The sequence below is a fragment of the Carassius gibelio genome, chromosome A9 (genome assembly GCF_023724105.1).
Source record: "Carassius gibelio isolate Cgi1373 ecotype wild population from Czech Republic chromosome A9, carGib1.2-hapl.c, whole genome shotgun sequence".
NCBI lineage: Eukaryota > Metazoa > Chordata > Actinopteri > Cypriniformes > Cyprinidae > Carassius > Carassius gibelio.
In genome coordinates this window covers 1,581,861-1,605,174 of record NC_068379.1, presented here as the reverse complement: position 1 = coordinate 1,605,174, position 23,314 = coordinate 1,581,861, and the positions used below count along the sequence as shown (strand labels likewise).

Sequence of the window (23,314 nt, the reverse complement as noted above, 5' to 3'; positions counted from 1 at the left end):
CTATAATTAATAAGTAGTTATAATATGTAGTGGATGGAGCATGAATGAAACCCATTCATCCAGGAGTGGCCCTGTGTTCAAGTGTGTTGTCCTCCAGCGAGGGATGTAAATACCCAAAGCCTCTTTTGGACAGCATTCAGACCTTTGTATGATGGAAATTATAATCATTGGCTGCTTGAGATATAAATAAATAAAAATCCGCTCTGTCAATCTCTATTAAAATGAGAAAATCATCCTATCCCGCAATCGGCTGTGATTGGTCCATCCTGAGCAGCGCTGAGGAAAGTCACAGGCACCACGTGACACCGGATCTACAGTCTGCTTCAGCAGAGCGGATTATTTATAATTAATTATGATTAAGACTTTAATAATAAACACCGAGATGCCTGTAGCGAATGAAAGTAGGCAGTGAAGAGTGAAAAGAGTTAAATATCCGTGTACGGTTTTGACCCCCGCCCATCATTACGAGCCGAGCAGACACGCCCTGTCTCCCTCCGGTCCGCATCCCTCCTGACAACAGCTCAGCATCAGCAGCAGCAGCAGCATCCCTCACAAACACACCAGCAGCCTCCAAAACAGCCGGACCACTGCGAAATACAACACCAAACCCAAGGATTTCAGCAGCCTTTCAGTCCAGACATCTGCAGCTTCGCGTGTTTCGACGAGCAGACGCCCTTCGCTTCAGTTCAGGCCGTGACGCGACCGCCTCGCGCTTCGAGAGAAATCTAACATCAGATTATAATCGCATCATGACGGACGCAGTCGCCGAGTGTAACATCAAAGTGCTCTGCCGCTTCCGGCCTCTCAACCAGGCCGAGATCCTGCGCGGGGACAGGTTCCTGCCCACCTTCCAGGGGGACGACACCGTCATCATCGGGGTAAGAACTCCTCATTCAGATCAAAGAGAGGTGATGCTGAGCGTCAGCATGACGTCAGCGCCTCTGAGGCTGCAGGCCTGTCTCATCAGTCATTCCTCTTCCTGTACATGCTGTGAATGAGTGAGTGAATGCAGGGAGTGGCTGATGATGGATGAAGAGGAACAGCTGTAGGGCAGGGTGTTTTTGACATGTAAAGTTAAAGGTGGCGTCTGTAAAGCTGAGATGTTCATCTGTATCAGTCTGTGACGTGATTAGTGGCTTGAAACCAAAACCATGACGTATCATTTTCCTTCATGTCTCCTGTCTTCCTCTCTGCTGGTTTCTGGGTGTGCAGGGAAAGCCGTATGCGTTCGACCACGTGTTTCCCACCAACACCACCCAAGAACAGGTGTACAACACCTGCGCCAAGCAGATCGTCAAAGGTCAGAGTCTGCGCATGCATGCAGCAGCGTCGTATTTCATGTTTTGGACATTAGCGGTATTGATTATTGTCAGGATGATGTGTGGCAGAGGAAATCAATCCTGTGATGTTCAGCTGTGTTTGTCTGATGTGTAGATGTGCTGGGAGGATACAACGGCACCATCTTTGCCTATGGACAGACCTCTTCTGGAAAGACCCACACCATGGAGGTGCAGTAATGTTTGAGATGAAACATCGCTCACACTCTTAACACTTTCACATCATTGTGCTTCATTTCCTGTAAATGACAAATGCATCAGACCACTGATATCATCCGTACACACTGTACCTGTGCTAAAATGAACTTCAAATATGATTGGCCAGTTTCCCTGGAAGCACTCAAAACATAAATCACAAGATGATACGTGCTTTCTATCCAAATGTGATTTCAGAGTGAATTTGTAAGTCATCCAGTGGTGACTCTGCACTGTACCAAAGATAAAGAAATGTCCTTACTGTCAATATGGCAACTATTTAGACCAGGATCAGTTATAACTGAGTGATGGCACTTCCAGGGCAAGCTCCACGACCCGCAGCAGATGGGCATCATTCCCCGCATCGCAGAGGACATCTTCAACCACATCTTCTCCATGGATGAGAACCTGGAGTTCCACATCAAGGTACAGAAAGAGCTAAACCTGTGGCTCATCCATCCTCCAGTCATCAGAACAGTGCTCTGAAAATCAGTCTTTGACTTTCTCAGGTGTCCTACTTTGAGATCTACATGGAGAAAATCCGGGATCTTCTGGACGGTTTGTGGAAAACAATAACAGTGCAGCGTACAGAATTCACTACCATGGTTTTTATCTTCCTCTTTGTGTTTCTTTCCTCTGCAGTCACAAAGACCAACCTGTCTGTGCACGAGGACAAGAACCGCGTCCCTTACGTGAAGGTGCTTTTCCACAGCCACCAGCAGTGTATTTTGAGAGAATGTGAATAAATCAGAATAAATGTTTTGTGTTTGTGTGGCGTCAGGGCTGCACCGAGCGCTTCGTGTCCAGTCCTGAAGAGGTCATGGACGTCATCGACGAGGGAAAGTCCAACCGGCACGTCGCGGTCACCAGTGAGTTCAGCACAACTTCATTCACTCACTGCACTTCAGGTTAAATGTTTAAAAAATGGTGTGTGTTGGCCAGTATTTTATAATCACAGTAACATAGTGTAATCATGGGTTCCTGCGGGTCCTTGTTAAGTGTAGTCTTTTATCTCTGTATTCACTGTATTCCTGCCGTTCTAAAGCGCCTCCTGCTGGCAGAGAATGAATTAGCATTTTTAATCAATCTGTCTGCTGGTTTTGTTCAGAACAATTAAGAAGATGCATTATAAAAATAAAAAGTTAAAAAACAAAATATATTTATGTTATTTCATTAATACAGTATAAATAATTGTTTAAATTAATATAACAATTGATCATTTTGACTCAAAAAAGGAACTCACTTAATCTGAACTGTAAATCATGGGATACACACAATCAGGAGAGCACTGGTTTCACAGTCGGTCCACTCTTCTTCAAATCTCTTTCATAGTTCGTTGACCGCAGTGCGTTTTTGTTGGCAAGGGTTTCGCAGAGATTTTCAGATGGGTTTAGTTGGGGACTCTGGGCCACCATTGATCATTTGAGTGTTTTCAGCTTCAAGGAACAGCTTTATCTGGTTTGCAGTGTGACAGGGAGCACTGTCTTGCATGATAATTGGAGGCTGATTGGGAGATGAACGCAGGGAAGGTACCATATGTTGCTGAAGGAGGATATGATGAACATGTTTCTGTATAAGCGACCCAAGTCCTGCTGCAGAAAACATCCCTCAAACCATCACACTTTCTCTTTTCATCATCCGGTCTTCTCATGCATTTGTCTTACGTGGATGATTAGCCTTCTGGGAGACTTGAATTAGTGTCATTATAAACCTGCGATATTTGAGAAATCACAGATCTGGAGCGAGCAGCTTCTCTTGCAGTGTCTGTAAGAGTCGTCTCTTTGTCTTTCATCTGGAACGCCTTCTGTCACAGGCTTTCAGTCACCTTCGACTCATCTCTATCTATCTGTCTGTCTATCTATCTATCTGTCTCTACTATTCTTTATTCAAACTCCAGACTTGTCAAACTGCACAGCTTCTAACTACAAGTGTTTAAACCACTTCAAATAGGTTTTCCCAAGCCAACTTCAAAGTTTGTTCACAAAGTTTACTTGTCTAGTTTAAAATGCAGTTTATTTCTGTGATGACAGCTGAATGTTGATGAGATCTAACTGTACACTTGCATGGTGAGTATTGGAGAGTGCTCTGTGATCGAGGGACTGTTCTGTTGTCAGATATGAATGAGCACAGCTCTCGCAGTCACAGCATCTTCCTGATCAACATCAAGCAGGAGCACGTGGAGACCGAGCAGAAACTCTGTGGAAAACTCTACCTGGTGGATCTGGCCGGCAGTGAGAAGGTCTTCTGTTTGTCTTATCTCATCTTGTTTTATCAAACCTGCATGACTTTCTTTCTTCTCTGGAACACAACATATTTTTAAGAACATTAGGTTACAAACAACATCAGTCCAAAAACTGAAGACAGAAAATGATCCAGGCAAACAAAAATGAATAAAGTCCCATCTAGAGCCATATCAGGAGACCAGGAGACTCATCGAGCTCGTTTGACTTGGGCCTGTATACTAAAACAGAACAAAACACACTTAAAGCAATGCCATAACAACCACAACCTCTTTACTGATTCATACAGGACACCTTTTTTAAATGTAAATGATATCTGCATATCTAATGATATCTCAGTCATTATTTGACTGAGAAATGGAAACATATGTGGCAATATTCTCATAATTACACTGAGTTATAAATCCACAGACATGAGCTCCACTCACCCAGTGTGCAGATGAGTAATAAGTGAAATGAGCTTTAAATCAGTACTAGAGGCTCAAAATGGGGATCCACGGCTTGCCTGATGTTAATAAAGCTGCATACTGTACGTGCAGATGTTTGATATTTCATAGTTGCAATCACGACCCTTTGGAAACACTTTTTTTTTATTGATGTGCATGACAGATGGAATGACAGATGATTGAGAAAATCTGTAAGAAATGATTAGTTAAGCTGCAACATTTCCCTCAATACACTCCTAATTCACTGCTTATTAATAGTTAGTTAGTTGTTAGGTTTATGTATTTAAAATATGGTCATGCAGAATAAGGCATTTAGTATGAGCTTTGTAAGCACTATGAAACAGCCAGTATGCTAGTAATGTAAATGCTAATCTATTTGGTAGTGAACGGTGTTCCCTAATCTGACGTGTCGTGGCTAAGCTTGTTTATGGTGTATTTTCACACACAGGTCAGTAAGACCGGTGCGGCTGGAGCCGTTCTGGATGAAGCTAAAAACATCAATAAGTCTCTGTCTTCTCTGGGTAACGTCATCTCTGCTCTCGCTGAAGGAACTGTGAGTGCTCACAAACACACACACATGTGACTGTGCATATTTGTGTTTGCTCACGTCGAATGTCCCTCCTGTGTGTGAGCAGAAGACTCACGTGCCGTACCGCGACAGCAAGATGACCAGGATCCTGCAGGACTCTCTGGGAGGAAACTGCCGGACCACCATGTTCATCTGCTGCTCTCCCTCCAGCTACAACGACGCCGAGACCAAATCCACCCTCATGTTTGGACAGCGGTACTCCAGCACACACACACACACACACACACACATCCCAAAAAACATCACATCTAGATCAAACAGACATCTGCACTGGATTTCTTTTTGAGTTCAGTTATTTAGTGAAAATATGTCTCAAACAATCTGACAGCTTTAGTACTAATATAAAAACAGCAACATTTAAATGAAATGATGAACTTAAGAGTGCTTTTTTGACTCACTTTGAAAGTGTGTTAAGATGTGTGTACTCTCTGTACGTCCAAGTTAATACAGTTAAGCACTGCCTAGTCTAAAATAAAGACCAATTGCTGTTGAATATAAATCTGACAGCTTCATAAAATGGAAAATCTTTCATCATTTACTCACCCTCATGTTGTTCTAAACCTGGATTAGTTCTGTTGAACTAGGGCTGGGCAATAAAATGATAACGAGCGATAGTTTAAACCCAGATTAATTACATTTATTAAAGGAGTTATAGTTATTATTAAACTATAGCATCTGTGCATTAGTATTCATACTAAAGGTATAAAAGGAATTTCAATGGCGAGTTGATTTTTGAGTTTGTGTTGTAGTGCTAAGACCATCAAGAACACAGCCTCCGTTAACCTGGAGCTGACAGCGGAGCAGTGGAAGAGGAAGTACGAGAAAGAGAAGGAGAAGAACAAGAGCATGAGGGACACCATCCAGATGCTGGAGCTGGAGCTGCGGCGCTGGCGCAACGGTGAGCCTTTGGACCGCTCTGATGAGTCACGTCTGCTCATTTATATAGTGCTTTATACCATGCACAGTTTACATGATTGCAACATGTGACTGTTGATTCCAAGCTAATGTAGATGTCAGTATTTAGTCTTCATTCTAGATAGACGGTTTTCCTTTTTGGAGGTTTTTGTTTCAATAATTAGGACTTTACTAGTTATCCAACTTTTGATATCATCTATGCAGTCCATTAGTTTAGTAAATTGCTAGGTTTCATGAGGCCTTGAAAGATTGGTCCATGTTTCCAGATCATGTCTCCTGAGAAAAACGTATACAAGGTAAAAAGCAAAGTACCAACTTTATTTCGATAGTTCACTTTAGACAGTCTACTAACTATATGTAACTTTGTAACTACATATCAACTACATATCAACTAATTCTCATTCATTTGCAACTACATGTCTACTAACTCTCAGAGTAGACTGTTAGGGTAGGTTTAGGGTTAGTGAATAAGTTGACAAAGAAAGTGTTAGAAGATATTAAGCAGACAGTCTACTAACACTCCACAAACTGCTAGTTGTCATGTAGTTGCAAAGTTAATTACTGTTAGTAGAATGTCTCAAAATAAAATGTTACCGGACCTAGTACTGAGCCTTGTGGTACTCTGTACCTAAACTAGTGATTGATACACTATTTCTTCATTTACCAAAACAAAGTGATAACAGTTAAGATAGGTAAGATTTTAACCAGACTGTCAGTCCACTGATACCAATGTAATTTTCAAGCTCATTCAAGGGAATAGTGTCAAAATCAGCACTAAGGAACAGTAATACGTAAGATTGCAGCCATGTTCAGATATTGAGAGTCATTTCTCTGCCGAAATGCAGAAATTAACAGTCGTGTGCTTTGTCTAGTGTTTTTGTTATCAAAGAAAGATAGAGGGCCCTATTTTAACGATCTGAAACGCAAGTGTCAAAGCGCGAAGCGCAAGTAAGTTTGTGGGCGGGTCTCGCCGCTGTTGCTATTTTCCCGGCGGGATAAATGGCTCTTGCGCCCGGCGCAAATCTAAAATGGGTTGGTCTGAAGTAGCTTCATTATTCATAGGTGTGGTTTGGGCGTAACGTGAAATAAACCAATCAGAGCGTCATCCAACATTCCCTTTAAAAGCAGGTGCGCAAGTTCCATTATGGATTGCTATTATTATGGCGTATTTACCAGGCGCACGCCAGGAGCGGTTCACAGCCGAGGAGACTGAGGTTCTTGTAAGAGCAGTGAAAGACAGAGAAGTTGTGTTGTATGGGGATGGGAGAATAATTAGCCTGAATAATTTGTAAGCTAGATTTATGCCTATTTTGTTCACATCTTCGTGGCACACCACAATGATTTCCGTCATCTCATGTGTTAATATTTTTTTAGTATAACAATTTATGATTTGCAAAAATAACTGTTGCATCTGTGTAGATTACATGAGCAAAGTGTATGCGCGTTGTGCACGCTATACATTATGGTCAAGCATGCGCCCTTAAAATAGCATAATGAACAACGCGCAACGCGCCACTGACTTTAGACTAGGTTTTTTCTGGTCAGTGGCGCAATTGTTTAATGGAACAGCAAAATAGCACCAGGGATTGTTTGCGCCGGAACACGCCTCCTTTTTTGCGCTGAACCGCCCAGGGAGCGCAAGTTCATTCACTAGTTTAGCGACGTGCCTCTGTGGAGGGAAAAGCGCGCTTTGCGCAGGTGCAAAATAGGAATGACACATGCGTCGGTGTACAAAGTCAATTGCGCTGGGTGCAAGATAGGGCCCAGAGAGAGATAAATTCTATAAATAAGGTCTGTAACTGACTAAACCTTCTAGGTCAAGTTGTGTTTTTAATGAGAATTTAATAACTGCTATGTAACTTAAAAGATTTTAGGGCATATACTGATAAAGTAATGAATGGTACCAACTAGTTTCACAAGTCAACATGATGTCTGCTGTTTAGAACAAGGCCTTTATACAAATTTGTCAATAAAATTTCTGCAAGATGATGTAAATTTTGAGATTATGCTTTTTTTTTTGTATGTGAGCTAATGTCAGGTTGTGTGTTCAGTGTAATGATATCTCATCTCTGGTATCCTCAATCAAATATCGGTCGAGGATGTTGAGGATTCCCTGACAAGAGTATTTGATGCAGTCGTGGTGTTTTTTCTGATAGGAGAGAAGGTTCCAGAGACGGAGCAGACAGACGCTGATGTGGTGAAGCTGGAGGGCAGTGATGAAGCATCTCTAGATAATGAGAGATCATCCGAGCGCCAGCGGGAGAGAGAGAGAGACTCTGACTCCTCCTCTATTGTGGTGCGGATCTCAGAGGAAGAGCGGCAGAAATATGAGGAGGAGATCCGCAAACTCTATCGACAGCTGGACGATAAGGTGAACATGCACTCATCACATTATTACTGAAAAACAGACACGTTCAGAAGAAGTCAGCAAATGAACTCTTACTGTGCATCATCAGTTCATGATTACATTCAAAACAGGATAACTATGATTTATTGTGCTCAATGTGTGTGTGTTTTGTAGGATGATGAAATCAATCTTCAGTGTCAGCTGGTGGAGAAGCTGAAAGAGCAGATACTGGATCAGGATGAGGTCAGAGGTCACATTCAGATTGTTCTGTAGTGGCTGTGATATGACAATTGTTAATAAATTAATCTGTATTAATGACGGTCATCTCGCTGCAGTTGCTGGCGTCCTCGCGTGGAGACAGTGATAAGGTGCAGACGGAGCTGGGCCGACTGCAGACGGAGAGCGAGAGCGCCAAAGCTGAGGTGCGGGAGGTCCTGCAGGCGCTGGAGGAGCTGGCGGTCAACTACGACCAGAAGAGTCTGGAGGTGGAGGAGAAGAACCTGCACAACAAACAGCTGGCCGAGCAGCTCAGCCTCAAGATGGTGACGTATTCTGACATTACACACTGATAGAGGCAGTGAAGGACAGAGCTGTGTTCACCGCCGCTTCACTGCTTTCTAGGCCAGTCTGATGGAGCTGGAGGCGGAGCTAACTCAGATGCATGAAGTGAGCTCGCAGCAGAGGAAGCGCATCGCTGACGTGTTGAACGGACTGATGAAGGACCTCAGCGAGTTCAGCGCCATCGTCGGCAACGGAGAAATCAAGCTCGTAAGCCCAGAGATATTAGAGATTAGAAAACTTGTGCCATATTATAAATATAGTCCCAACAGATGGACACACAGAAAAGATGCTGCTTCAGGGCCCTTTTAAATCTTTTTCATTTTTTTCACAAATTCAGAATTTTTTTTTTTTATATTAAATTGGTGCTAAAAGCATCTCTAATTAAATGAAATCATGAAACAGCATTTAACATCAATTTATTAAAAGTTAAAAAAGAGAGCTCTACAAAATCAGTTAGTTTTGTTTTAATGGTTTAATTAATTTTTTACAATCCAAAAACCTACCTAAACAATGAAAATTACATTTATTTTAATTTATTTTTACAATAATGGGGCCCTATGAATTAATGAATTCATTCATTTACCAAATTCTGTGCTGTCTGTTTTAATTTTTCTGGATTTATGATCTAATATAAATTAATTCTCAAAAATCTTTTAAAATGTAATTTAATGAAAATGTAGCCAATTAATTTTTTGGTAAGGTGAACCGCACAACGGAGATTTAAAATAAAAACATGAAATCCGGAGCAGAGCTCTGTTTAATGTAGGAAACTAGAGACAACGACAGGGCATTATGGGATTCCTGTAGTAGAAGTGGAGTGTGTGTGTACTGTCACTTCAGTAATCTGAGTGTGTGTGTGTGTGTGTGTGTGTGTGTGTGTAGCCGGTGGAGATCAGCGGGGCGATCGAGGAGGAGTTCACTGTGGCGCGGCTCTACATCAGTAAGATCAAGTCGGAGGTGAAGTCGATGGTGAAGCGCTGCAGACAGCTGGAGAACATGCAGCTGGAGTGCCACCGCAAGATGGAGGAAACCAGCCGAGAGCTGTCCTCCTGCCAGCTGCTCATCTCTCAGGTGTGTGTGTGTGTGTGTGTGTGTGTGCAAATACGTCTCTGTACACAGAATCTGACATATCCTTTTTAAACATTCTTAACAGTGCTAGCGGCTCCATCATGAATCTGTCTGTTGCTAGCGAGCTAGCGCATGAAGTGTGGTTTACGTGGAGCAGATCTACAGGTGGATTGATCCTGTGTTCTGTGTGTGTGTGTGTGTGTGTGTGAGCAGCACGAGGCAAAGATTCGCTCTCTCACAGAATACATGCAGAATGTGGAGCATAAAAAGCGACAGCTGGAGGATAGTTATGATGCTCTCAGTGAAGAATTCTTCATGCTGCAGAACTCAGGTGAGAGTTACAAACCTTATATTAGAGAGGACAGGAGTAATATAAAGCCCAGTCATAACACGTATTCAATATTAGTCTTTTAAAATGATGATTATTGAGATAACTTTTTCCTGTAGTGGATCTCCAAACAGTCCATAGACTTCCAAACATCCGAAAAACCACAGTTTAGATGCATTTTGGTTCATGAGAATCTCTAGATGTTGTTATGTGCCTTACATGATGAACTTTATTTGCATACTGCGCCTTTAAGACTTCTTCTACATTCAGAATTGCACCAGTTTTCAAGCTATATTCAAACTCAGACAGTGTGAAGATCTGTGCACACTTAGCATGCTGTATCTCTTCTAAATGATTGGTCTTACAGGTTTGCTATACAGTATCAGAACGTCAGATTTCAGATTGAATTTGAGTTCTAGTCCTGTTATATTAATGATTATGTGTGTTTATATCAGAGAGTCACGTGGCAGAAGTGGATGGAGGAGAGAAGGCTGACAGAGAGACTGATGGGAAAGTAAGTAGAACAAACATGGATCTAGTGTTTAATACATAAACCGTCCTGTGACTAGAGTAAGAAGCACACGCATGCACTATGGGTTCATCTCAAGCACAGGTTTCTTCAGGTTAAGGAGAAGTCACTAATGGTCAGTAATGCAGATATTAGGTCAGATGTGACTAGGTTATGATGATCAGGTGTTTATTTGTATGTGTTTGTGTAGAAGGCCGCTGGTCGCCCAGCTCTACACGCAGAGTCTCGTCAGACGCAGCTCAGCCGCCTGCGGGATGAAATCAACGAGAAGCAGCGCCTCATTGACGAGCTTACTGAGTCAGTCTTCCTGTGTAGATGAACATCAGAGCATTTTAGCATAGTCAGAAGGTGCTAACGCTGTCCCCATGTGTCTTGCAGTAAGAACCAGGCTCTGGAGCTGGAGCTGGCTCACGTGCGGTCCAGTCTCAGTAACCTGAAGCGGCAGGACGACACCAAGAGCGCCTGCCTGGAGCAGCTGTCGTACGTTTACTTCCACTGAGAGTGTAAAGAGAGGCTATAGTGTGTGTAGTGTGTGTTAACAAAGGTTTCTCATCAGGTTTCAGCAGGAGAGGAACGAGCAGTCCAAACAGGATCTCAAGCGTCTGGAGGAGACTGTTGTAAGTGCCTCATACTCTTACTCTTACTTTACAGTCAGTCTCTACACCATGTGATGATGTCATTTCAGAGCACAAAACTGTGTGGTCCTGCATAGCAGACGAGTCTATGAAGCTGATAATATATATGTGCTGAACTCCACTGTAAACCTATTTATCAACGTAATACTTTTCTGTGTAGGCATTTATAAAAAAATCATGTATGTAAAATTATGTAAATCATGGCATTACATAATCCAAATGGAAAGATGAAATAACTCTATTTAAGACTTCCTAAGTAAGTATCCAAGTATGGTGTCACATACTCAGAAACTGCTGTGCATTTATCCCAAAACACACACCTGGAGCAGTGGTCAGCCATATTGCTGTGGCACCTGGAGGTTCAAGGGTCTCACCTCAGTCTTGGTGTTGAGGGATAAAGAGAGCACTGTACTTTCACTCCCCACATTGACGATTACTGCCTTAACTGAGACTCAGACACACAACCTTTGGGTTACAAGTCTGACTCTCTAACCATTAAGCCATGGCAAGTTACAAAAGTGATTTAGTCATGAGCAGTGAGAGATTTTGTCTCTTTTGTTGTTTGATAAACATGAATGACTGCGGTCACTTTAATAGCTGCCCGGATTCAACATACTGCTAAATGTTTTCTGTTTTTACGAGGATACTTGTGAAGATGGGCATTTTGACTCATAGAAGTGTGTGCATTTAACGGTTGAAGTGGCAAAAATATGACAGGAGGAAAAGACCCCAACGGGGATGACATGGACTAGCTATTTATGACGGCAGGCTCCGTCACCATGATAAGTGAACAGGAGTCACCCCTCATGGCTACAAAAAGTCCAAAGAGGAAAATACCCCTTGTGTCTGCGAGAGCGGGGGCGGAAGATGACTCGTCAACTGACTACACGGTAACGGACCCTGGAAAGAACATGACAACAAGCAAATAATCAGTACTGCACTAACATCAACTGCAAGACAAGAACTCCAAACTTGCAGCTGTGGCTGGTCTAAGGTAACATCTACCAGAGGCCTTAAAATACATCAAGGGCAGATGAAGTGCTTGAAGGAGGCAAGGTCGGGACCTCGCATTGACCACTATCTTTTGGGAAAAAGGTCAAATCAGGTGAGTGAAGCTCAACGGCCGGAATCAACCCACAGTCCAATGAGCATCAGTACCCCAGTGCCTGAGAGTAATTCAAGCACCTGGAACAAAACCCGTCATGGCCTGTTATAGAGAAGAAGATCCTAGGCCGCAGACCCCAAGTAAAGTGGCCAAAGTCTAGCAGCAAGAACGAGTGGGCAACGGTCGATGCAGACCTAGGCATGATCCTGGAAGGAATCTGAGGAACAGCAGAGAAGAAACTGGAGAGAATGAGCGATTTCTATGGGGCAGAAAGATTTGAAACAAAAGAGCAAATGAAGGAAACACCAACACATCCAAAGTCTAGAAGGCAACAGGAAATTGAGCACCTTGTCAAAGAGAGGAGGGATTTGAGGAAACGTTGGAAGAAATCATAACTGGAAGAGAGAGAAGGCATTGACCTCCATCAAGCAGAGCTAAAAGGTCGCTTGGGAAAACTGTGGAGAGCAGAAAACCTCCGAACTAAACGCAGGAAAAAGGATAAGACAAGAACATACTTCTACAAGGATCCCTTCAAATTTGTAAAAGGGCTTTTTACAAGTGAAAAGAGTGGATCTCTTAAGGTACCAAAGAAGGAGATGGAGCACCACCTGAAGGCGACATACTCAGATGACCAAAGACTTGAGCAAAGGGAGATCTCATCAGACGTGCCACCAATTCCCCAACCAGATCACCAGTTTCATGACAGCCCCACAAGGTGGACTGAGATCGACCACAATAGTAAGGAAGGCAAGGGCAGCCTCTGCACCAGGACCAAATGGAGTTCCTTGTATAAGAACACCCCAGGTGTCTTGCGGATCTGTGGAGGCTCATGAAGGTGACATGGAATAAACAAAACATCCCAAAAGCACGGCGAAGAGCAGGGGGAGTAGTAATTCCCAAGGAGAAGGATGCCACAAACATCGACCAATTTCGACAAATCAATCTCCTGAATGTTGAAGACAAGATATTCTTTAGCATTGTTGCTCAAAGAATGAATACTTACTTTAAACAGAACAACTTGATTGACACGTCGATACAGAAAGGCGGGGTACCAGGTTTCTCAGGATGCCTTGAACACACAAGCATGATATGGCATCAAATACAATCTGCAAAAAGGGATGGAAGAGACCTGCATGTTTTATTCCTCGATCTGGCCAATGTTTTGGATTAGTGAAGCTTCACTCCAACATTACATGGGCAAGGATGAAGTTGAAACCCAGTAAATCCAGGAGCATATCCATCATCAAAGGAAAGCTTACCGACCAGAGGTTCAACATCAATGAAACACCCATTCCATTGGTATCAGAGCAGCCTGTCAAGAGCTTAGGACGGTGGTACAATGCAAATCTCAAAGACGCAGAGCAGTGTGACCAATTGAGGGAAGAAACCATCAAAGGCCTTGTCAGTATTGATAAGATTTCACTTCCCGGAAAGTTGAAACTGTGGTGTCTGCAGTTTGGGTTGCTCCCCTGCCTTATGTGGCCTCTAACAGTGTATGAGTTTCCTATTTCCAAAGTTGAGAAGCTGGAGAGGACAGTAAGTGCATACATCAAGAAGTGGCTGGGACTTCCACGCTGCCTCAGTAACATTGGGTTGTATGAAAATGGTTCACTGGAACTACCTATCTCTAGCCTCACCGAAGAATACAAGTGCACTAAAGTGAGGCTGAGCATGACACTGGCAGAGTCTCAAGATGCAGCCATACGAACAGCTCCTCCCAGACTGGCAATTTCAACTGAGGCTGTAGAGCAAGCACACTTTGCTCTCAGACATGGAGACATAGTTGGACAGGTGCAGCAAGGAAGAGACGGGCTTGGACTTGGGACTAGTCGACCTACATGGCACAAGGCAACTTCTGCAGAGAGGAGAAAGTTGGTAGTTGCTGAGGTCCAGCATCAACAGGAAGCAGAGAGATGCACAAAGGGAGTGGCACAAGCCAAGCAGGACCAGTGGACTACCTGGGAAAACCTGGAGCATCATAAGCTCACTTGGAGAGATATGTGGGAGATGAAAGGAAACCAAATACGCTTCCTCATCAGGGCCACCTACGATGTTCTTCCTACACCTAAGAATCTTAACCAGGGTTTGGAGATGATCCAGCATGCCCTCTCTGCCAAACCCCAGGAACTCTTACGCACATCCTTACTGGCTGCAAAACCAGTCTGTCCCAAGGCTGTTACACCTGGAGGCATAACCAAGTCCTACGCCAATTGGAAGTCATTCTGGAAGGAAGGCAATCCTTTATCAATGCCCTCCCTCACCCAACATCCGGACACTCACCCACTATCCCCTTCGTGAGAGCAGGACAGTGCCCAGCAAAACCAGCCGCTTGAGTGGATAGCACCCTCTTGGACACTGCATGGGACTGGAAGATGCAAGTGGACCTAGATCAGCAACTCAAGTTTCCACCTGAGATTTTAAACACCAATCTTAGGCAGGACATTGTTTTGTGGTCAACTTCACAGAAGTCCCTGTTCATCGTGGAACTAACTGTACCATGGGAGGCTGCAGTGGGAGAAGCGTATGAACGGAAAAAGCTGAAGTACACTGATATAGCTTTTGAGGCAAAACAACTAGGTTGGCGACTTGGCGTACACAGGTACTTCCGGTAGAGGTTGGCTGCAGAGGATTTGTGGCCACATCCATAGTCAGGCTCATCAATGGGTTGGGAGTTCGGGGACAGGCCGTCATGAAAGCCATTAGATCACTGTCGGAGGCAGCAGAGCGAAGCAGCAGGAGGATCTGGATAAAGAGGAAGGACCCCAACTGGGCTGCAAAAAACGATAAGGAGCAGTAAAAGCAGAAGGGGGCTCACCTGGGACGCCAGGTGTTGCGGTTGAGCCCTCTGGAGGTGTTGTGGGCCTATCAACAAAACACCGGTGAAGGAGGGTGCCCACCTGAAGACCCTGATGATGTTCTTACCCCTCTCCCCACTCAAAATTAGGAAGTGCTGATTACTAGATATATTAACATCAAGTCCTATGAGCTGAAAAGTGGCTTATAATCACTTGTTTTTAAACAGCAATGCTAAAAAATGCGTGAAAAAGACACGTTTTTGTAACCACATACCACAGCAACGTCACATGAATGTGTAACCGTGATAGAGACTGTAGTCCAAAATCTCTACCAGTTAATCGTGTCTAATAACTGTCTTCAAAAAGTTTTTTATGGATGTCTTTAAAGAACAACTCAATTCAATGCCCTAACCCAGAAATAGAGTAACCTAGTTAGGTTGCTGCTTCACATACATGTGCTTATGTTTGAAATTAGTGCTGCAGTTTTCACAATATGTTTTCATTGATGATCATGAATCATTGGGCCATGTCCTGAAAATAAAGAATTTCAATGCTAATATTGTTTGTTAATAACCAAAACAGATACTTGACTGTATTACTCTCGTTTGGGGTCTCATGTAGCTGTTTCTCTCTGTCTTAGGCCCGTGAACTCCAGACCCTCCACAACCTGCGCAAGCTGTTCGTTCAAGACCTCACGACTCGGGTTAAAAAAGTGAGTTCACATGTGAACATGGAGATCTGGCTTCACAGATATTCAGCTGCTGTGTGTCTTTCTGACGTGTTCTCCTCACACAGAGTACAGAAATTGGACCTGATGATAGTGGGGGGTCTAACACTCAGAAACAGAAGATTTCCTTTCTTGAGAACAACCTGGATCAGCTTACAAAGGTTCATAAACAGGTGAGGTGCTGTAAATTCAGTCTTAACTTGTTAATTAAATGTGACAGAATGGATTTACCTTTTTATCTGCTGAGCAAAGTATTTATATTAATAAAACAGCTTAGCCTTTTGCAGATGAGATTCAGGCATTGTTTGGTATTTCCAGTCTTTTATTCTTTATCTTGCTCCAATACTCTTAAGAAACCAAAAGATTCATATCAAGAAAGAAATTTTGTTTGAAAAAAGCACATCATTAGCCCCAATGAATGAGCATAAGGAAACATATGGATAGGTATATAACATAATATGGTCTTATTATGATATAATATATATGATATATTGATGTTTTGAGCAGGAACATTGTATAAGCACTTGTATTTATTTATATAATACCATGTCCTTTAATTTATCATTTCTGTTAATGCCAATGATGAATGTTTGCGCAGCTGGTCCGTGATAATGCAGATCTGCGGTGTGAGCTTCCGAAGCTGGAGAAGCGTCTTCGTTCTACGGCTGAGCGTGTTCGGGCGCTGGAGACAGCACTGAAGGACGCTAAACAGGGTGCTATGAACGACCGCCGGCGCTACCAGCAGGAAGTGGAGCGCATCCGTGACGCCATGCGCCTGCGCGGCCCTCCCCGCCGATCCAACGCCGCTCTGATCGGTACACCGCCTCTCCCCAGATTCAGTGAAGAGTGCATGTTCTGTTGGTGTCAAACCTTACCATAACAGCGCTATACATTAATATATAATTAATAAGTCATGTTTATTTTTATGGCATTTTCTACAATATATATAGCTCCAAAAACGCTTTAGAGTAAGGAAGAGGAAAACATCAGTTATAATTCAATTTCTACTATAAAGCAGCTCTACAGAAGAAAATATTATTCTGCTCAGCTGAATTCACGTATTCATTGATCTATCTATATGATGATATTTATGTTTTGTGTGTAACCGCTGACAGCTAAACCAGTGAGAGCCGGACACCATGTGTCAGCCACATCTCCCAGCAGCTTCTCCTACACCTCCACACGTGCGAGTAAACCTGCCACGTCCTACAGCAACGCTCTCTTCCAGCAGCAAGAGGAACAAGCTGCGCTTCAGAAGACCAACACGTGAGTGTCTGTCCTCCCTGTCCACTTCCTGTCTGCTTCTTCTCCTCCTCTCACCTGCTGTTTGTTTGTTGTAGTGTCGGATACAGCACTGTGAGATCCACAGACGTACTGAGCTCCTGTCCGCTCGACGTGGAGAACGGTAAGTGTGTGTGTGTGTGTGTGTGTGTGTGTGTGTTTTCACTGCACTAAAACCATTAGTCCACTCAAAATGTTGCTGGATCTGAGCTTCAGGTGTAACTGATCACGTTACTACATAAGCAGCCCACACACAATCACAATGCATTCAGGTATTTATGACTAACCTAGTTTAACACCCAGAGTCATTTGATTCAGTCCTTACAAACTGTCCTCAAGTGTCTTTGATATAACAAAGTTAAGATAACTTCTACATATCAATTTGGTAGTTTTGAAGCATGCTGGACCTCATTTCTGCAGGACAGTGGCTCTCAGGACCAGAAATGAGGAACTTCTAGAAGGAGGGATTGAGTTCTGTTTTGTGTCAGTTTGCTTTATCTTGTATTTCTCTTTTTTTTCTTGAAAGTTTATCTTGTTATTGTAAAATCTTTTTTTGGTATAGATGTACCTTGTCTTTGGGCCTCTGACGTTCAGGAGCAGCAGGTTTAAAGAGCTGATGCAGAGCCATTATTTCAATCCCAGAACCAGCTTTTCTTAACCATTTTATTTTTTCAACACCAAAGTAAGCTATTGTCTATGAATGTGCGAGACTTCCTATCCAGTAGCTACTATAGGTAAATAACCGGAAGAAAACAAAGTGTAGGAAATGGGAAAACTATTTGTGAGACAAATAAATAACTTGATAAAAGATACCAGCAGTATAGAGTAAAGCAATGAGCCCCAAGGAGCCATGTTTTACAGTGAATTCATAACAGCTAGGGGGCGCAGTTAGGCACAATGCGAAGTGGAGTATATATTTACATTTATATTACATTTACATTTATTCATTTAGCAGACGCTTTTATCCAAAGCGACTTACAAATAAGGACAGGGGAAGCAATCAAAAACAACAAAAAGAGCAATTATATATAAGTGCTATAACAAGTCTCAGTCATGTTAACACAGTACACATTGCATGGGATTTTAAATAATATAATAAATAAAAAGAAAACAGATAGAATAAAAAAAGAATAGAGCAAGCTAATGTTAGAGATCTTTACACACACACACACACACACACACACACATACACAACTGCATAATAAATTAAAAGAAAATAGAATACTAAAAGATTAGAAAGGTAGTTAGATTTAAAAAAAAAAAAAAAAAGTTAGAGGGTCAAATAAAGATGGAAGAGATGTGTTTTAAGCCGATTCTTGAAGATGGCTAAGGACTCGGATTGAGTTGGGGAGGTCATTCCACCAGAAGGGAACATTTAATTTAAAAGTCCGTAAAAGTGGCTTTGTGCTTCTTTGGGATGAACAATCAAGCGACGTTCACTTGCAGAACGCAAGCTTCTAGAGGCACATAAGTCTGAAGTAATGAATTTAGGTAAATGGGTGCAGAGCCAGTGGTAGTTTTGTAGGCAAACATCAATGCCTTGAATTTTATGCGAGCAGCTATTGGAAGCCAGTGCAAATTGATAAACAGAGGTGTGACGTGTATTCTTTTCGGCTCATTAAAAATTAATATTGCTGCCGCGTTCTGGATTAACTGTAAAGGTTGGATAGAATTGGGTGGAAGACCTGCCAAGAGAGTATTGCAATAGTCCAGCCTGGACAGAACAAGAGCTTGAACAAGGAGTTGTGCAGCATGTTCCCAAAGAAAGGGCTTGATCTTCTTGATGTTGAATAAAGCAAATCTGCAGGATCGGACAGTTTTAGCAATGTGGTCTGAGAAAGTCAGCTGATCATCAATCATAACTCCAAGGCTTCTAGCTGTTTTTGAAGGAGTTATGGTTGATGTGCCTAACTTGATGGTGAAATTGTGATGGAACGATGGGTTTGCTGGAATCACAAGCAGTTCTGTCTTGGCAAGGTTGAGTTGAAGGTGATGGTCCATCATCCAGGAAGAAACGTCTGTTAGACAAGCTGAGATGCGAATAGCTACCGTCGGATCATCAGGATGGAATGAGAGGTAGAGTTGAGTGTCATCAGCATAGCAGTGATATGAAAAGCCATGTTTCTGAAGGACAGAACCTAATGATGCCATGTAGACAGAGAAGAGAAGTGGTCCAAGAACTGAGCCCTGAGGCACCCCAGTAGTTAGATGCTGTGACTTGGACACCTCACCTCTCCAAGATACTTTGAAGGACCTATCTGATAGGTTAGACTCAAACAATTGAAGTGTTGTTCCTGAGATGCCTTTCGCCAGTAGCGTTGATAGAAGGATCTGGTGGTTAACCGTGTCAAAAGCAGCGGACAGATCAAGCAGGATAAGTACTGATGATTTGGATTCTGCTCTTGCCAGTCTTAGAGCTTCAATAACTGAGAGCAAGGCCGTCTCAGTTCAATGTCCACTTCTGAAGCCAGATTGGTTGCTGTCAAGGAGATTGTTGTGTGTGAGAAATGTAGAGACTTGTTTGAACACAGCTCTTTCAAGTGTTTTTACAATGAAAGGAAGAAGGGAAACTGCTCTGTAGTTCTCTAAAAGAGATGGGTTGGGGGTGGGTGAAAGTGTGCATAGGTTATGTTGAAAGATGACAAGTGTAGGGGTAAGTGATGTGTCAGGGACCATGTTGAGGTTCAGAGTGAGGAGGAAGTGATCCGACGTGTGCACTGGAGTAACCAGAACATGATCAGTAGAGCAGTTTCGTGTATAAATAAGGTCCAGTTGGTTGCCTGATTTGTGAGTAGCAAATTAGAATTAGAGCATCTAATTCTAATTCATCCAGAAAGTTACCCAGTGGTCCTGGGGGTCCATAGACAACTACAAAATGTATTTTAAAAGGGTAGTTAACAGTAACTGAATGAGATTCAAAGGAGCTGTAGATCCCCAAAGATGGTAAAGGATTACATTTCCAATCATCAGAGACGAGCAGACCAGTTCCTCCACCTCTTCCAGTCAATGAGAAATTATTGGAGAGTTCTGCAGGTGTAGCAGTGCCCTCTGGTTTGATCCAGGTCTCTGTTAGGGCCAAGAGATTAAGCTTTGAATGACTAATAATAGAAGAAATGAAATCAAAAGCTTTGTTTACAGCAGACTGGCAATTCTAGAGACCAATAGGAAAAGAAAGTAGTGTATTAGCAGACATAGGCAAAGTGTGCAGATTGTTAAGATTGTGCTGCCTACATTGTGTGATGTGTGGTTTACGAGTGGTAGTGATAGTAGGGATCTGGAAACACATAGTAAGATTTGGTTATAAACAAAAAATGAAACAAGGAGAAGGAAAAAGAGATTAATCAAAACAATACTTATATCCCTTGCCGGTGTCCCTGCCCGGTGGAGTCGCACGGTAGAGTCCATGGTCTTTACACTCTTCGGTCTTCACACGAGGAGGACTGCCGCGGTATAGATCTGCTTTTAACTCCCGCTGATTTAACTGCTTCTCACAAAGGGTATTTCTTTACACTCTCTTGGCTGGCGCTTGAACGTACTTTTCTGTTTATCACAACAAAGGTCCAAGCAAGCGCACAACACTGACAACGTATGCGATAGAGTACGAGACCAAACGCAGCACGTCTCAACACAGTAAACAAACAAGACAATATATTCAACAATATATTCACTGTAAACTACAGCTTCACAGGGCTTATTGCTTTTATAAAACAGTTATTCCATATAGGTAGAAAGGATTTACAGAATAAAACAGCGCCAAAAGTGTAATGATATAAAAAAAAACTGTATTTTTCCGCCAAATAATGTAGTTCCTCAGAAACAGTTGTGGTTGCAACAAAGTGTTTGCCGAGCAACACACAGAAGTAAACAAAGATGTATGTTTGAAGAGTAATTTACAAACAGCTTCGAAGATGGCTCAACCAATAAGAATCAAGGACCAGTTTTATGAACAGACAGTTTTTGTGTATAGTTATATTGAAGACCCTCACAGATTTACATTTCATATGGCCACACACATCCACTCTTAGGTTAAAAAATCAGGAGAATACAGTGTATGTGTTTGCTTGCATGAGTAGAAACCTTTCATTCTCTTCCTTTATGCTCTTCAGGAAACAGTACAGACATTAATGATAACAGGTAAGTGAATTCGGTATGTATTGTGACAATGTGTAGTGACTGGTTTTAGATTTTATGCTGAATTGTAATTTGTTGAAGTCTTTTTTATTTAAGTTTCCATCATCTTGCATTTCCGTGCATGTAACTGTGTCGAGTGTTTACTGTCACTGCTTCTGTTTCAGGAGCGATGTTCACTGTGGCAGCATGGTGGACGATGCTTCACGAATCTACGTCATGCAACAGCAGACTGCAGCCAGTTAATCGTTTAATGTAAGCCAGCACATACACATATAATGAGCTTAGAAGCTACTGTTTTCATCAGTGTGCTCTGCATATTCTTATTTTATCCCGTTTTTCCAGATATTCCAGTTGTGTGCATGCAGCCGTCCAGCCCTCGCCATCTTCGTAGAGCTCCAGAACTTTCATTCCTAGATGTCTTGGCTTTGTACCGTCTTATACTGTATGGGATATATCATTCATGCAGCGTCGAACTATGTTTCCTGTTTCATGTATCTCACTGTTGCATGTTTGTCTGTTTAGTATGAAAACAGCTCATGGTTGTAAATGAACCCTCACGTACAGTAGTTATTTGCATATTCACATCTATATTACTTGCATTATAATACAGGAGAGAACTAGAAAAAACTTTCCTTTAGTCTTGCTGAGCCTTAAAGACAGTTAAATATTGTGAAGGTGTGTGCGCAAATACACACTCCTAGATATAACAGTGTGTGTCATCATGTAGATTTTGATACATATTATATTCAAGTACTGACTACCTCCAATTGTGAACAAAAAAGAAAACCATTTTCAATTATATTTTATTTGCATTGTATTTGTTTTCGCATCAGAGGATTGGGATGAAAAACTGCTGTAGTTCTAAAACGCCCCTAATGCTTTGGGTATTCTGCCAAAGGCTCTGACCAATCACAGCTCTGATTTCTCTCACAAAATCCTGATCAGCCAGTCAGGATGACAGAAAGAAGAGCTGTGTGATGTTGGTCTGTCAGGTGAATGTGTGACTGTTTCAAATTCTTCAGTTCTTTCAGAAGGTCTTTAGACAAATTCGCTTCACTTGTATATTTAGCAAGACAAATGACTGAGGCCATATAAACTGTATTATGATGTAGGTTTAATTATAGATTTAGTTAGTGCTGAAATGTTTGCTTCTCGCACTTCCCTAATTCAAATTCTGAAACAGATGAAGAGCATTTGTGCAATATGTCAGCTGATTTACTCAAGATATCTTTATTAAAGGTTATTGTATGTAACACATGTACAGTGTGCTAGTTTGCTGGAAACCAATCCAAGAAATAAATGTAATTCAAAGAAAACTGATTTTTTTTGTGTGTGCGTGTGTTAAACTTCTCTTTTTTAACTAATTGACTTACCCAACTTCAGCTTGATGCCACACATAGATATATTTATATTCAGGAGGCATGTCGTTCGAAGTTAATTGAAAAAACTCTTGAGTTTAGGTCTGACCCAGGGTAAATACTACTAATGTCCTTGATGAAGTATTTTTTAAATCTAATATTCAATAATGAGTCCTGCCAGAATTTTGTGACACAGTCAAGTCAAGTCACCTTTATTTATATAGCGCTTTAAACAAAATACATTGCGTCAAAGCACTGAACAACATTCATTAGGAAAACAGTGTGTCAATAATGCAGAATGATAGTTAAAGACAGTTCATCATTGTGATGTCATCTCTGTTCAGTTTAAATAGTGTCTGTGCATTTATTTGCAATCAAGTCAACGATATCGCTGTAGATGAAGTGACCCCAACTAAGCAAGCCAGAGGCGACAGCGGCAAGGAACCGAAACTCCATCGGTGACAGAATGGAGAAAAAAACCTTGGGAGAAACCAGGCTCAGTTCTCCTCTGACCAGACGAAACCAGTAGTTCAATTCCAGACTGCAGCAAAGTCAGATTGTGCAGAAGAATCATCTGTAAGAATATATGATTTCATTGATTGTGGATGCATTATAGGAAACCGAATGTATTCAGAAAAGTATAGATTGCATCTTCTCTGTGTAACGCATCATAAAGCAGAGTTTAGAAGATCAGCTTTGTTTACAGAGGTTACCGTGGAAACAGCTC

General features: G+C 42.1%; 1 protein-coding gene across 2 annotated transcripts; it reads left to right on the top strand.

Annotated features, from left to right (window-relative positions):
- Nucleotides 1-487: 487 nt before the first annotated feature.
- On the top strand, nucleotides 488-22,549 carry LOC128019402 (kinesin heavy chain-like). 2 transcript variants are annotated; one of them, XM_052605360.1, is made up of 29 exons: nucleotides 488-878; nucleotides 1,213-1,300; nucleotides 1,435-1,508; nucleotides 1,854-1,958; nucleotides 2,042-2,090; nucleotides 2,175-2,230; nucleotides 2,314-2,401; nucleotides 3,647-3,771; nucleotides 4,667-4,771; nucleotides 4,854-5,002; nucleotides 5,557-5,705; nucleotides 7,879-8,093; nucleotides 8,244-8,312; nucleotides 8,405-8,611; nucleotides 8,691-8,837; nucleotides 9,513-9,701; nucleotides 9,912-10,029; nucleotides 10,482-10,540; nucleotides 10,746-10,852; nucleotides 10,934-11,035; nucleotides 11,112-11,172; nucleotides 15,731-15,802; nucleotides 15,886-15,990; nucleotides 16,416-16,632; nucleotides 16,933-17,083; nucleotides 17,158-17,222; nucleotides 21,205-21,232; nucleotides 21,394-21,481; nucleotides 21,572-22,549. In XM_052605360.1, exons 1-28 carry the CDS (start codon nucleotides 750-752, stop codon nucleotides 21,470-21,472), a joined length of 3,108 nt encoding a protein of 1,035 aa, XP_052461320.1. In that variant the 5' UTR covers nucleotides 488-749; the 3' UTR covers nucleotides 21,473-21,481; nucleotides 21,572-22,549. The 2 variants fall into 2 exon arrangements, with proteins under 2 accessions (XP_052461320.1, XP_052461321.1); XM_052605361.1 differs by lacking the exons at nucleotides 21,205-21,232; nucleotides 21,394-21,481; nucleotides 21,572-22,549 and adding an exon at nucleotides 17,661-18,229.
- The last annotated feature ends 765 nt before the right edge of the window (nucleotides 22,550-23,314 follow it).